Raw genomic sequence first — 14398 nt, forward strand, 5'->3', positions numbered from 1 at the left:
ACTTGTTGCAGCTACAGCCCTCCTGCCCCCACTTTGATCCAGCCTCCAGGGCGGGAGGGGGGTTAGAGCCTGGGCTCTCCATTTCCTCCAGCTCTGGCATGGGACTCTGGGCATGTGCAGAGCAGTATGTTTTCCACCACCACCCCGGGTTCACAGGCAGGCGTCTCCCCCAGCCCCTCCCATCCCGGACATGGCAACATGCTAGGAATGGGGGCACGGAGAGAGAAAGGAAGGACTTTCCCCACACAGCGCATAATTAAGCAGCGAAATTCTCGGCCATGGGATGTGGTGAGGGCCACCAGCTTGGATGGCTTGAAAAGGGGCTTAGACAAAGTCATGGTCTCTCAATGGCGACTAGTCTGGTGGCTGTGGGCCACCTCCAGCCTCAGAGGCACAATGCCTCTCCATCCCAGTTGCAGGGGAGCAACCGCAGGAGAGAGGGCATGCAGAGACCTCTTGCCTGTGGGCTCCCCAGAGGCGGCATCTGGTGGGCCACTGTGAGAAACAGGAGGCTGGCCTGGATGGGCCTCCTTGGGCCTGATCCAGCAGAGTCGTTCTTATGTACAAGCGGAAGTATGAAGAGGTGCAGCAAGTTAGAGAGAGAGGAATGCTTCGCATGTCTAACAAGCCTGACTCTGGTTCACAAGCTCACCCAAATGGCCTTGCTGGAAGTGTGGCAGGTTAACGTGTGCAGTCATGTGCTCCTGGCACACTTGCAGCGCAAGTGTGGGCCAAGTGCATGGAAATCCACCCAGTCCTCCCCTCTCACACAAGGAGGGTGCAAATGACCCATGCATCTGGCCGCTTTGCACACAGCATTGTCAGCATGGTGGGTACGCGTGAGCAGGGGGCTGCCAGGGCCCCTTCCCATTCCAACTTCCTACGATTCCTCACTGCATCTGTGGAGAAGGGCACATTCAGACAAGCATGTGAACCTGCCCTTCACTTCTTCTGCTTGCCTTTGGGGTGGGCTTCAGGGGGCCCTCTCCTCTTCCTCCTCCCCCATCTCACCCCCCTCCACAGCCGTGGCGTTCCCAAAGGTCCCCAGCAGGATTTCGTTGATGTGGTGGAGGGTGCGGTTGTCAAAGACCATGTTGAGGTGGTCGACGCCGGGCAACTCCAGGACGTGGACCCGCTCCCGTTGCTGGCCATGCCAGCGCTTGCAGAGCTCCATGCTGCGCCTGCTGACCGTGTCGTCTCCGTCGCCGTACACGATGTCCACGGGGTCCTCGTAAGGGAAGCGCTCGTCATAAATGTAGGTCTCTGCCGTGGGGTGCCCGGTGCCGTACAGGCAGTAGGTCTCGACCCCCGGTGGGGGCAGGTCCTTCAGCAGGTCCTGTGTGTCGTTCCACATGTACCAGCCGTCCTCAAAGTTGACATCGGCGAAGAAGCGGCGGTAGTCCCGGAAGGTGTAGTTGTAGGAGGGGGTGGAGATGAAGACGTGTGTCTCGGGCCAGGCCATGTTGGTCGGGAACATCCAGGGGCTGGCGGTGGTCATGCGCTGCTCTTCCCGCAGCTTGATGCTCGACATGATGGGGATGCCCTGGTTGTCACCTGGAAGGAAGAGCCAAGCTTCAGCGCAGCCCCTCCAGCCAGGCCTCTGCCTCGGATCTCACCCCCAAGCTGCGACTGGTCACGGAGGAGGAAAACAGAGGCCACCCTGCTGAGGGGGCCTCCTTGCCCGACCTGGCCCCACGTTAAGAGCCCCAAAGGCAAAGCTTCTGCCAGTGTCTGAATGTGCCAGGGGCCTGCCATATTTGAGAGATCAATTAGGAACTGAAAAGTGAATGTAATTGTGCTGAGCACTGGAAACGGAATGAAATTGTTTCTTCTCTGTCCAAGGCTTGACAGAGGGGGAGAAGCTTGCCCATCTCCGCTCCGAATTCTGTTTATGCATTGTGCTATGCCAGGTGAATCATGATATCTGCTTTTGAAACTGCAAATGCTAAGAGTAATCACATTTGTTAAGCAGGCCCACCATGGTTTGCATTTGGATGGGAAATCTCCCCCTAAGAGGGCGGGGCTGCTCTGGGAAGAGAATCTGCATGCAGAAAGTTGCAGGTTCCCTCCCTGGCAGCTGAGAGGAACTCCTGCCTGCAACCTAGGTGAAGCTGCTGCCAGTCTGTGTAGACAATCCTGAGCTAGATGGACCCAGCCAGGGTATAAGGCAGCTTCCTCAGTCACTATGCTTTTCAGTGTAAGAAGGGGGGGGGAGTGTGTGTGTGTTGATCCTGATTCCTGATGGTGCTTCTCCCACCAGTTTGGCCCCAGAGATGGATGCCAGGGAATCAGTTTCTTCCATGCCTGGCAGAAGCAGGTAGGAAAGAAAGAAAGAGGGAGGCAAGAACTGGCCGCTTTCCAGATTATCCCTTCCCACAGTGGCACCGCGGATCTCAACGTGTGCTTCCGTGTGTGGTGTGTGGTTCCTGTGTGGTGACACCACCATCCCTGCGCTGACAGCAAGGGGCCGTTCACAGTTCCGATGCCTTACGTTGGATTTTATCTTTGTGATTTAGTGCTACAACGTTGCAAGTCTGTTGCAGAAAACTAGCTGTATTTTCCCGCTGTCATAGGAGTTTGAGATTCTGGGGGTCGTTTTCAACATGATCTGGCCAAGCCGAAGCCTTTTCCTGCTGCTCTTGGGCGTCGGGAGGGGCAGGGGCAGAGCCTTGGCATCTCCTTTTCCAAGAGGCCGGGGCGGGGGGGGGAGTGTGATGGGCACAGACTGGCAGCGGCCGCTCCTGGAGCCCGCGGGAGGGGGCCGGTCTCGCCGCCACTCACCTGAGGCCAGGACCCGCATGGTCTTCACTGCTCCCCCCCAGGGAGCCCCCAGCGAGACGAAGCCCTGGATGAAGCGGTCCTTCCAGTCCTGGGGCTGCTGGAGCAGGAAGTAGAGCAGGTGGAGGTTGCCCAGGCTGTGGCCGAGCAGGAAGACCCGCTTCTGGTAGGCCGCGTACATCTCCTCCACCAGGGCCTGCAGGCGCCGGAAGTAGTCCTCTTGCTCATCTGGGGGGAGGGGGACAGTGGCAGCAGGGGGCACGGCTGGGGGGGGGCTGCAAGCAACCCCCCTCCCTCCCAGCCGCAAAGCCTGCCTCTGCCATGTGCAGCACCTTGGGCCATGCCCCGGTTTGGGCCCCCAGACCCCATCCCAGAGGGCCCTCCAGAGGAGAAAGGGTCCACCAAGACCCCCCAAGCCACACCACAGGCAGGGCATCAGTGGGCAGGAAGAGCCCCCCCGGCGGCCTTACATGCAGACTAGAGCGGGCGGCTCCCCCCACCGCTGGTCCCAAGGAACTTTGGGGCTGAGAAACAGCTTTCTGAGCTGTGGGACCCACTGCCCTCCCCAGCGGACCAGGTGTGGGCTCCCATTGGCCAATGGGAGCTGGCCTACCTGTGATAGCAGCTGCTGCACCCTCTGAGGCAGGGCAGAGCGGGCAGCCCGAGGCCCTGCAGCGGCTGCTGGGATGCAACTCCCACCGCGTGCCCCGCCCCGGCTGCCGCCGCTGCTGCTGAGAAGGCCGCGCTCGGCCATCCAGAGAGCAAAGGCCAGAGATCCGGCCGGCGGGGTGCCCGGACAGTGTCCAAGACTGCAGCAGCCAGCACACGTGGGCAGACCCAGGGAGGCGCGGAGGGCGGGTGCCGGTGCTACCCGCGCCCGCCCCAGCCAGGGGTGCGAAGACGGAGCCGCCAGCCAGCCACTCGCAGGCAGCGGTGATCTCGTTGCTGCCCAGTGAGTGCGCCTCCTTCGCCATCTTCCCTGGCCACCAGCCCAGCAGGAGAGGCGGCGGCGGCGGCGACCTTCCCTCTCGGCTGCTCTTGTCTGCTGCTGCTGCTGGGAATGGGCGCGGGAGGGGGGGGCGGCCCCCGCTTCCAGGCAGGGCAGCGCGAGGCAGTCGGCGGGGCTGCTGGCAGCTCACCCCCGGGGAGGTATGTCGCGCGCCCCGCTCTCCCCCACCCCCCATGTGTGTACTTACTGGGCCCAATCCTCCAGTCGTAAGGGGCGGCTCGCACGTTCTTGTCTCGCACGTAGCCGTTGTTGACCAGGTGCTGCACCAGGGTGTGAAGATATCCTGCAGAAAGCGAGCAGCGCGGGGAGGCAGAGGAGGGTCCGGGTGAACAGCAGGCCTCGCACCGGGTGGTGCTCGGGAGGTGCCGGCGGATACTCCTCCTCCCGACACCGAGGCCTGGCAGAGGGCTCCCTCCCTGCCCCCCCCCCCGCCCCAGGTGATCGGGTAGTGGTGGCAGCCCCAAGGTTGCCAGCTCTCTTTACCCCAAGTACCCTGGCGCCTCATGTGCAAAATGCCCTTGCTTCCCACGCAAGAGAAAGGCTTTTGTTAAAGGGCCTAAGGCAAAGTGTCTCTGGGCATGTGCAGAATGCTGTCTCCCCTCTGGCAAGAAGCAACTCTTAGTGTGTTTATGTCTAGTCCAGGAGTGGACAGAATGCCATTGGGCATGTGCAAAATGCTGAGTGTGTCTCTGAAATGAATTATCTTTGGGTGAGGGGTGGGGGGGGGCGGTTAGTTGTTAAAACGCCCAGCCTGGCTACCACAGACTGCCAAAAGGCTACTGAGGCTTGGCGGAGCTCCAGGCCTCACATTTAAACACTCTTCCTCTGGGAAGAAGAGCTTCATTTGCCTCTCTTGGTGCAACTATTGTTAGGAGTATTATAATACAAGTGTAAACCACTTTGAGAACCTTTTGTGCAAAATCAGTATATACATTTTTGATGAAGATGATGATCAGGACTGATGCATAGACCCCCACATAAAGCTTTCAATGTGCTGCTCAGAGCCAAAGGGATGAGAGGCTGGTTCCCAGTCCTCAAGGGGCTCCCAGGCTCAAAAGAAGCAGAAGGGAGACCCCAGGAACAGCTGCCAGTGGAGGGAGGGATGCTGGGCCGAGAGAGAGAAGCCCCACCCCTGGGAAAGGTGCTTCTTGGCCCAGGAACATGCATGGTGGGAGAGGACGGAGGCACTACTGCCCCTTAATTGCCCTGTAATTAGTCCGTTCCTGTTCTGCAGGGAGTGCGGGCGACAGGGCTTTAATTTCTGGTTTCATTGCATTTTCTTCTCATTTTAGAAATGGTTAAATAGTTCTGTGTTGTAATTCTTATAAAAATACAGCAAAATAAACGAGAGGCAATCAGTAATTAAGGCTGTGCCACTGAAGGGCAACTCATTACCCCCCCACCCACCCACACGCACGCACACAGGCGCGATGAGCACGGATCGGGATCATTGGAGAGAGGCTGGAGAGAGGCAAGAGCCCCAAGGAGGAAGCTGCTCGGGGACCTGGCAAGACACCATTGCTGAAGAGGACTTACTCCTGAGTAGAAGCTATCGCAGGATCTAGGCCATGGGGCAGGGCATTGCTGGGCAAGAAGACAGTGGCCCTCCCTGGGGTGCCATTCAGCCCTCACCCCCCTCCAGTGCTGGTTGGCTTCCAGTTGGCCAGCTGTGGACAAGCTCCAGCAGTGCTGAAGAGCTCCATCCAGGCGGGAATCCCCAAGAGGCAGGCAGGAAAAGCCCTTCCTCCTGAAAGAGGAGGGGGCAGGCATGGAGGGGGCGATGGGGGTGGCTGCGGTAGCTTATTCTCCTTACCAGCCAGCTTGCTCTTGTCCAGGTATTCCACAGAGTAGGTTTTGCCAAACCCAGGGACCCGGATATCCACTCCAGGGGCATTGGACGTCCGCTGGGTGGTCCTGTTGTACACCACTCTGCACACAAGGGGAGCAAAGGCAAGCTGAGCTGTCATTTTGGGGTGTCACCCCCTCATCCCCTGAAACAGCCCAGGCAAGAGGACAGGCCTGAAGCATTCTGGTGGTGATCACCTTTGTGCAGGAACAGTCAGGCCCTGATGAGGGCTTCGCAGAAAAAACGGGGCCTGGTGGCCAGTGGCCCCTCTGAAGGCGTGCACAAGAGTACACACACACACACACACACACACACACACACACACACACACACACGGCATATGCTCTCCACTCAGTTAATTTTAGGTCCTGCACAGATTGAACCGGGAAGGCCCCATTCCGAATGCACGTGTGCCCACACTGCCTGGCTAGCCAAACGCATTCTGCGCGCGGATGAAAAAGAGAAGGAGGAACTCCGGACCCAGCCACGTGCACAAAACATACCGTCCTGGACCCTTCCTGTGCTCCAGACCAGTTCTTGCTCAGAAGGTCTGCTTCAGATTAAGCCCTGACTCTTTTGATGGAGCCAAAGTGTCAGGTTGGTCCACGAGGACGACTTCCAGAAAAGCACCTCCTGTAGGCCCAGCCAGCCGCTGCTGGACAAGAGGAAGCCACTGCTGTGACATCGCCACAGCAGGCAACGGGTTTTCAAGCCAGCCCTTCGTGAGCTTCCATGGGGGCCGCAGAGGCGTTTCGGGAGCATGGTCTGGTGTGAGAGCTGTTAGGGCTTGAAGCAGAACTCCCATGTGGGTGCAGATGCAGCAGAAAGGCATTGCACGGCAGAGCGGCCCCGAGTCACACAGAGTGAGGCCAAAGGACTGCCACTCAAAGCGGTCCTCGAGGAGCAGCTCCTTCGCCAGTCTCCCCACACATGCCAAAGGAAAAAAGGGCCCCTTCTTTCTTCCGCATGAGGGCTGTCGTCCTCTGCACACAGCCACACAGAGGATTACATTTAGTTGGACCTGGTTCCTAGGAAACCTACTCGGGACTGGCCTCCTGTGGGTGGAGCTGGGTCTGTACACAGGTGCATGTGTCTGTGTGACTGCTGGCGCCTGCTGCGAAAAGGGAGCCTGGCACCGGCCCCTCAAATGCAGGCTACAGATAGGAAGTGGGCTGCTGCTGCTGCTGCCGCCGCCGCCCCTGTGCTCAGCATTCCCGGGGGCTCTGCAATGGCGCGCCCTTCACCCAGACCGCCTGTGCACTGAGCAGGACGTAGGGATACAGGGCTCAGGAGAGCAGTCTCTGTAGCACCCGGCTAGGCAGGTGCAGCAGGCAGGGAGAGCCCATTTCCGCCTGCTGTGCACTGCTAGCCCATGCCGGGGGGAGAGGTGTGCAGGCATCGGGGCGGGCGTCCCTGGGCAGATCCCTGAGGGCGCCTGCTCTGGGCACCAGCCTCGCCTTGGCGGTGCAGTGGAGCTGGAGGCAGGCCTCCCAAGGGACCCAGCCAGCCCAGGAGCCGCCCTGGGAGGGCAGTGTGCTCAGGACCCCCGACAGCCGGGACCAGCCCCAGAGGGAGGGCGCAAGGCCTCGGGGAGACGGGAGCAGCGCTCTGCGCAGGGGAAAGGATACCTGGTATTGTCGATCCAACAGTCCACCCCCAGCGGCAGGAACATGTTGAGGTTCAGCCAGATGGTGAAGTAATCCTCCGTTCTGCGGTAGCATGCCCAGTTCACCACATCAGGCTTGTCCAGTTTGGCCTCCAGCTGGTTCCCGAGGCAACCAGGCACTGCAGGGGCCGGAGAAAGAGAGCAGGCTGAGCCATCTTGGGGGCAGAGCCACAACACATCTCAGATGGGCTTACAGGGCATGAAGAGTGCGGTGGCTTAGAGGTCTTTTGCCCGTGATGGCAGGAGCCAAAGGCTTCTGGACGAGGGTTGCCATCTTATCTAGTGGGCCTGCTCCGGTGCCTGACCTGTAGAACCTTAGCCTGGTCTGGAGATACACGTGCTCAATATCTCCAGGCTATTCAAGGCAGAGCAGGAGGGTCAGTGAAAGAGACAAGCTGAAGAGTCCTCAGCTGAAGAGTCCAGCCACTAAGGTCCAAGAGACTGTCCTTGGTCAGGGCAATGGTGACTCTCCAAAACACCTGGCCAAAGAGATGAGGCCGCTTGGTTCACCCCTCAGAACTGCCGCCTTGCTGCATGGATATTGCACATGTCTGTCTAGGAAGGATGCTGGGTGCCCATCTTGCACCCCTCCAGAAAAGAGGCTTCGGAGCTCCCTTGCCCTGGCTCGTGAGGCTTTGCTGCTTCAGTGCAGGATCGCTGGTCCTTGGACTGCCACCACTGCATGTAAGCACTGTGAGGCATTCCCCTTCGTGGATGGGGCTGCTCTGGGATGCATGCATGCAGAAGGTTCCAAGTTCCCTCCCTCCCTGGCAGACTCTCCAACAGAGGGCTCCTTCCTGAAACCTTGGAGAAGCCGCTGCCAGTCTGTGTAGACAAAACTGAGCTAGACAGACCAAGGGTCTGACTCAGTAGAAGGCAGCTTCCTCTGTTCCGGTGTAACCCACGAGCGCCTTGGAAACCCTCTCCTTGTTTCTGCCCATCTGCAAGGCCAGAGAGCTTTTTCTGGACAGGGATGGTTTAATTTCTCCTGCCTCCCGGCTGCCACTTTCAGATACTGCTTGATGGGCCGAGGGAGCCTCTCTCTCCTTTTAGGACGGGTGTCGCTGCTTGTCTCTGGGTGTCTGGAGCCAAAGAAGAGAACTGAGCTAGAGCCCCCTAATGCAGCGTTGGAGCTCCCCTCCCCCTTTACACTTCTTAGAACATGCATGGAAATGGTCAGCACCTTAATTCTGACCTTAAACTGAAGCTGTTTTATACAGCAATCACAATGGTACAAATGAGTGCCGTGTTTCATACGTGGTGTGTGACTATTTAGCAGGAAAATGGTGGCAGGGAGTGTCACGCCTCTAGTCAGCAGCTGGTGCTAAGATGCTGTGCTGGCCTCTCTGGGGGGCCCTTGATTGTGGGGGGAGGGGGTCCCGGCAGGGGAGCAAAATCAGTCCCAAGCCAAAGGTGTGGCTTGACTCCCAGCCTGGAGGGGAGGGACACCTCAGCCCAAGGCAGGGCACAGTCCACGGGCCAGCCACAATTTGCAAGTGGACCTCTTCAGCTCAGGCACTCATAGAAGCAGCCCAGAATTGTGACCCCCAGAGTAAATCTTGCCACAGTCGGTGGGAAATAAAATACATGCCAAGTGAATCTATCCTGGAATCAGGCAAAACAACAACCCCCCAACCTCTGGAGCCTCATGGCCCTGTGGGGGTGTGGCCACAGATCATCCCTGCCCCCCCAGCTCCCCCCTCCACATGACTGGCGGACTTGGTGCTCACCCCCCTCCGCTCAGCCCAGCCCAGCCTCAGCAGGCAGGAGGACGATGCTCCGCTTTATCCAGCAGTTCTCTACTGCTGGGCCTGTCAGTCAGGTGGAGGGAGGGGCGGGCTGTGTCTGTGCCCCTCACCTACCATCAGTCAGGTGGGGAGGGGGGGAGGCGGCGGCGGCGGCGGGAGGCTGCCGGGAAAGGGAGCCAGCCAGGTAGCCTGCAAGGGCAGGGCGGGTACCCCTGGGGGGGCGTTACAGGTCGAATAGGAGCCCCAGTGCTAGCCAAAGGCCTTCATGGCGGGATGGGGGGGCGCCCTTTGGGATCCCCCAGGGCAGCGTGTCTCTTTCTCTCTCCCTCCCCAGAGAACTCACAGCCATCCCATCAACTTGACCCATTTCTTCTCTTGGGGCAAGCAAACAAAGCCGTCAGCAAACAGACCAAAGTCTAGGCAGCCGCTGGGCCATTCATTCGGATGACCCTGTGCAGAAGAAGGGAAGGAGACACCAAGATGTTCCCAGGAATGAGAACACACAGGGGGTCAAAGGCTGCCAGAAAGATGCAGCGTTGGAGGGAGCTCCTCCTCTGCCTCTCCTGGTTGCACAAAAGAGGATGGGGGGGACAGGGGGCCCCCCACCTGTCTGGAGGAGATCCTGACATCTACCTGCTGGCCTCCCGTTCCAGACCTGGTTTCCTTCCGGCTGCTCCGGCCACCCCTGTCCTTGCCTTCCCTGGCCTCAGGTTGCCCCCTCTGCAAACCAGCTGAGAACCTTCCCATGGATGAACCCCACAACCGGCCTCCTTGGGACGCTGCGGCCAGCACCAACTCCCGGGCCCAACCTCAGCTCAGCGGCATATGCAGGGCAGCTGGCTGTGGCATTGCAAGGGGCTGGCTTGCCGTAGTGGGAAAGCCCGCACCGTGGCTAGAGGAACAGAGCAAGTCCAACCCTTGGTCCCTCCAGCTCAGGATTGGCTGCGCTGACTGGCAGCGGCTTCTCCAAGGTGGCAGGCAGGCAGGAGTCTCTCTCTCAGCCCTCGCTTGGAGATGCTGCCGCCAGGGAGGGGACCTGGGCCCTTCTGCCTCATGCAGCCGCTACAGCCCCGTCCCCAGAGGAAGCCACAGAAGGGAGGAGCAGCAGCAGCAGCCGGGGCAGGCTCTGGCTCTGGGCACACTGGGTGGTAGGAGGGAGCTCTCTTCTTGGGCCATTCACGGCTCCCAAACCGGGTGCTGCTTAGGGGTTGTGAAGAGAGCACGGTCTTCTGGGGCTCTCATTAGGGTGACTCCTAGGAGTTTAACGGTCTGCCCTCAATGCAGAGAACTGGGGGCGGGGGGGGGGCGGGGGGCAGCAATACAAGGAAGACCGGCAGGGCCTCTTCTGCAGCAACCCCTACAAGGTTTTCTGTCCTCCCCGAAGTGCCAAAAAGGCACTTTGCTGGTGTTATTTCTGAAGTACGGTCAGAACTCTGAGAGGGAGGAGAAGACCAAAGCATTCCTCAAAGGCAACTTTCTCTGAGGAACTGCACGGGGGACATCACAGCCTCCGTCCAGTGCAGGGATCAGCAGCTTTGTGACTTCACCACTGCGCCAGTCCCCACTCTCATTGCGGTTCTGTTTGCAAGCCCTGCAACCTACGACACCCTCCACGCCAAGGATAGGGAAGAAAGAGGCACAGCTGGCAAGAGACTGGATCAAGACGGCACAGCTCATGTGGACACCCCTCCACCATTTTGTCAGTCTAAGGTGCGGAAGGATCAAGATCTCAGTGGGACGTGCCTGGGCTGAGCGATCCCTCCTGTGGGCAGGAACACACCAGAAGGAAGGGCCCCTTGGACCTGCAGCAGGCTCCTTCTCCATTCAAGATTCCAGACACCCATGCTTTCTGAGGGGCAGGGTCCCCTTCCAGCCAGAACAAGCGGACACAGAGCCTGCTCCATCCCCAGGTCCTAACCCAGGTCAGCCTGCAGTTCCCAGAAGACTGTGCTGCTGCTGGACCTGTCACCCCACCCCCAGCCCAGCCCCTTGGGCCCGGTGCCTTGCTCGGGGGCAGCCCTGGAGTCTCCCCTGCAGGGGTTTAAACTGCCCAGTGACAGAGATTTGGGGCAGCGTACAAACAAAACAAGCGGTGTGGCCTCTGCCCAGCTCCCTCCACATCCCCGGGGCCAGTTCTCCCCAACTTACCGAGCACCACTGGGGACGTATTGTTGGAAAGCGCAGCTTCTGGGGTGGTGCTGGGTGGGAAGAGAACGTTGAAGAGCCAGAAGGCGCTTCCCGGCTGGAGGAAGGAGAAGGAAAGGACGAGCCCCACAGGCCTGGCCAGGCTCCCCATCGTGGGCTCTGCAGGTCACCTTGAGCCAGCCCAGCCTGGTCTAGCAAACAACTGCTCTGTCCCAGGACACAGTGGGGAGGAGGAGAGGGAGGGAGGGAGGGAAGATGGGAAATCATTAGCAGATGTTGGGCATAGTAGGGCAGCCTCAAAGGGCTGTCCTTGCCTCTTGGCCTCAACCTCCAGGGATCCAGCGCTGGTGCCAGAGCTGAAGGTCTCTCTCGTTCTACAAAAGGGCCTCCAGAGGTGGGGGTGGGGCTGCAGTTGACAAGGAATGCAAAAAATGGCTCCAGGGAGGAGGATGGTGCCTTCTCCACCACACAAACGCTTTCCAGAATAATCAAAAACATGCATGCGACTGCCAGAGATTCCTGCTCACAGGAACAGGGCTTCCAGCCAGTCTCCTGTGCCCCAGCACATTTTGGCACGATGCCTCCAGAAGTTGCACTTTTGATGCCCTCCTTGCTGGTTGTTTTCAAGCCAAAACTAGCCTACTACTCAAAACCGACTCTGCCCGCATCGAGCATCAGGAAAGCCTTTGGCCTCCTCCTGCACATCATCACGGCCAGCATCTCAGCAGGGTCCAGAGCAGGTCTCTTCACAGAAGCAGCAGCCCTTCCTGGCCTGGGGTCTAAAAACGCCACTTCCAGAGCAAAAGGCCGTCAGGTGCTCAGTTTGTTGTCACCAGAAGCGCAACAGGGCGTCCTCCTGGGTGGCACCGCCATGGAGTGTCAGAGCCGAGCCCCCCTCTCCGTTTTAGGGGCACAACAAGGCCAGGGACCGGAGAGAGACCCAGGCCGATTACAGCGAGGCACATGCGGGGAGGAGGCAGGTTGAGCAGCAACGTCCTATGGAAAGGGCACGGAGGAAGCTCAGGCCCGTTTGCCTGCCGGATCTCTCCTTTTAGTGGTTATGTTCAAACAAGGCGGCTGGAACACACTGGAAAATGTGGACTCCGGGCAGAATCTCAGGTGCCCCTCATTGCAGGAGAGATGGTTGCAGACAAATGCCGGAATATCCACAGGCAGTGCCAGCTCAGGGCTCTGCTGCTTTCAGGCGGAGCATGCAAAGGGGAGATGCCTCTCAGTGGCCTCCCTCTTGCCTGGGGGCTCCCCAGAGGCGGCATCTGGTGGGCCACTGGGTGAAGCCGGACGCTGGGCCTGACCCAGCAGGGCTGCTCTGATGCCCCTTGCCTCCAGGGGTGTAACGAGGCTGGAGTGGGCCCAGAGACGAAATTTTAAAATGGGCCCCTCGCTGATACACACACACACTCACTTCACATGTGACTTGCCTCTGGGGGGCCCCTCGAGGCGTGGGGGCCCCCAGGCAGCCGCCTCCCCTTGCCTAATGGTGGTTACGCCCCTGCTTGCCTCCTTCCACCCCAGCCCCCCCATCACCAGCATGCTGCTGCGTAGCTCTCTTGTTGCCGCAACACCAGACCCACTGCTCTTGGGCAAGCATCTGGCACACTCTCAACTACTGACCTCTGGCCAAAGTACAGCAGTGGATGCCGATGCAGGCCGCTGGCTGGCTCTTGCTCGTTCTGCGTGGAGGCTGTGGCCACACATGCTACTTGATGCCCACTTGGCTTGCTCGTGCTGGTGTCTAAATGGCTGAACCAGCCTGGCTCTGCCCGGAAGTGGGGTGGGTGGCCCTCCAATCCTGCCCCCTTTGACAAGGTCCCTGTCGGTGGGATGGGGGGAGATGTCAAGGAGGACTCAGTCCCCTGTGCCCACACCCCATAGGCGGCACATGCTGTGGCGTCTTGGGCCCCCTTGAGGAAGCACTTGGGCGACCTCTGCAGGCCAGCCCCGCTACAGGGTGGCAGGAGCCAGACGAGGGTTAGGGTCGGCCGTGAAAGAGACAGAGGCGGGCTGAGGGAGGACGCTCTTCTGGTGGCACCTGGACCCCTCGCTTTTGTCCTGCCACAGCCATGGCCTCTGGGCAAGCAACCTTGGCAGGTTTTAGAAATGACTTGAGAGATTCCCCAAAGAGAATGACCAGAGGCAAAATGGGTGTGTGTGTGAGGGGGGGGAAGCGCACCCCACCAGAAGGAGCCAGCCCCTTTGACTCTTGGGGGAGAGGAGCATAAGCTCCAGTCTGACACACCACCCTCTTGGGCAGGGAAGGCCCCCTCCGAGACCCAGAGTTAGCTCCTTTCCTCCTCCATTCAACACCTAAAACTGACCCAAGCCAGGGAGGAGGGCCCACTCTGTGCTCTCCCAGGTTCAAAGCAAGAGAGCTGTTGGAATAGGGAGGACCAGTGCCAGGTGCAGGGGGGCCGAGGCCACCGAGGAGGTGGGGATACAGCATCTCCCCCCCCCGCCCCCGCCGCCTGCTGTTTGGTCCTGCCAGCCACTTGCAGCACCAGGAGTTGAGGGCCGAGGAGTATCACCTTCGCCCTTTTCCTGGCCTGCCTTCTCCCCGCTCCCCAGGGCCAAAGTTGGCCTTGGCTCAAGGAGACTCCTCGCTTCTTGTCCCATCCTGGACTGGAGCAGCAGGACAAGGAGCAAGAGCTGCAGGAGGCGGATTGCTCGGGCGCCAGGCACCCTGGAAGGGGATTTGTGCATCCCTGGGAGAGAAACCTCTCCGTGGCTACTAGCAATGGGAGGCGGGGGGGGGGGAGACCCGTGTTCAAAAGCAGCAGCCCCGCACGAGGTGGCGTGTGCAGACATCTGTCCTCTCCGAGTCGGGCTCATGGGGCCCTGGGACTGCTGCCATCACTCACCAAAGTGTCAGACCCGCCCCAAGCAGAAAAAGCAGCGCGCTGGTTGGGGGGAAGACAGACGTCACCCTTGGAGAGCAAAGGGGGTGGGCGGAAAGCCGCCTCGCTGCCCCTAACCCTGACCCTGCTGGCCAGCTCAGGAACTGCCGGCCACTGCCTCCCAACAGGCGCTCAGAAGCCGAGCACAGCTAGGAAGTGGGCTGCTGCTGCTGCTGCTGCCTCCGTCCCCATGTTCAGTGCAGCGCGTGACTGACTGCAGATTGGTGCCCAGTTCCCTGCAGACACGGCCAGTCGCAACCAAGAGTGGCAGCCGGTCCCTTGGCCAGCATGGAA

General features: G+C 59.8%; 1 protein-coding gene across 6 annotated transcripts; it reads right to left on the minus strand.

The window, feature by feature from the left end:
• Positions 1 to 593: 593 nt before the first annotated feature.
• LCAT (lecithin-cholesterol acyltransferase) lies at positions 594 to 11394 on the minus strand. 6 transcript variants are annotated; one of them, XM_053271133.1, is made up of 6 exons: positions 11196 to 11394; positions 7262 to 7418; positions 5601 to 5716; positions 3975 to 4070; positions 2782 to 3006; positions 594 to 1554 (listed from the first exon to the last, which is right to left on the minus strand). In XM_053271133.1, exons 1-6 carry the CDS (start codon positions 11341 to 11343, stop codon positions 974 to 976), a joined length of 1323 nt encoding a protein of 440 aa, XP_053127108.1. In that variant the 5' UTR covers positions 11344 to 11394; the 3' UTR covers positions 594 to 973. The 6 variants fall into 6 exon arrangements, with proteins under 6 accessions (XP_053127108.1, XP_053127104.1, XP_053127109.1 ...); XM_053271129.1 differs by having other exon boundaries at positions 3392 to 4070; positions 5601 to 5742; XM_053271134.1 differs by having other exon boundaries at positions 5601 to 5742; positions 11196 to 11329.
• Positions 11395 to 14398: the final 3004 nt, after the last annotated feature.

The sequence above is a fragment of the Hemicordylus capensis genome, chromosome 9 (genome assembly GCF_027244095.1).
Source record: "Hemicordylus capensis ecotype Gifberg chromosome 9, rHemCap1.1.pri, whole genome shotgun sequence".
Classification (NCBI taxonomy): domain Eukaryota; kingdom Metazoa; phylum Chordata; class Lepidosauria; order Squamata; family Cordylidae; genus Hemicordylus; species Hemicordylus capensis.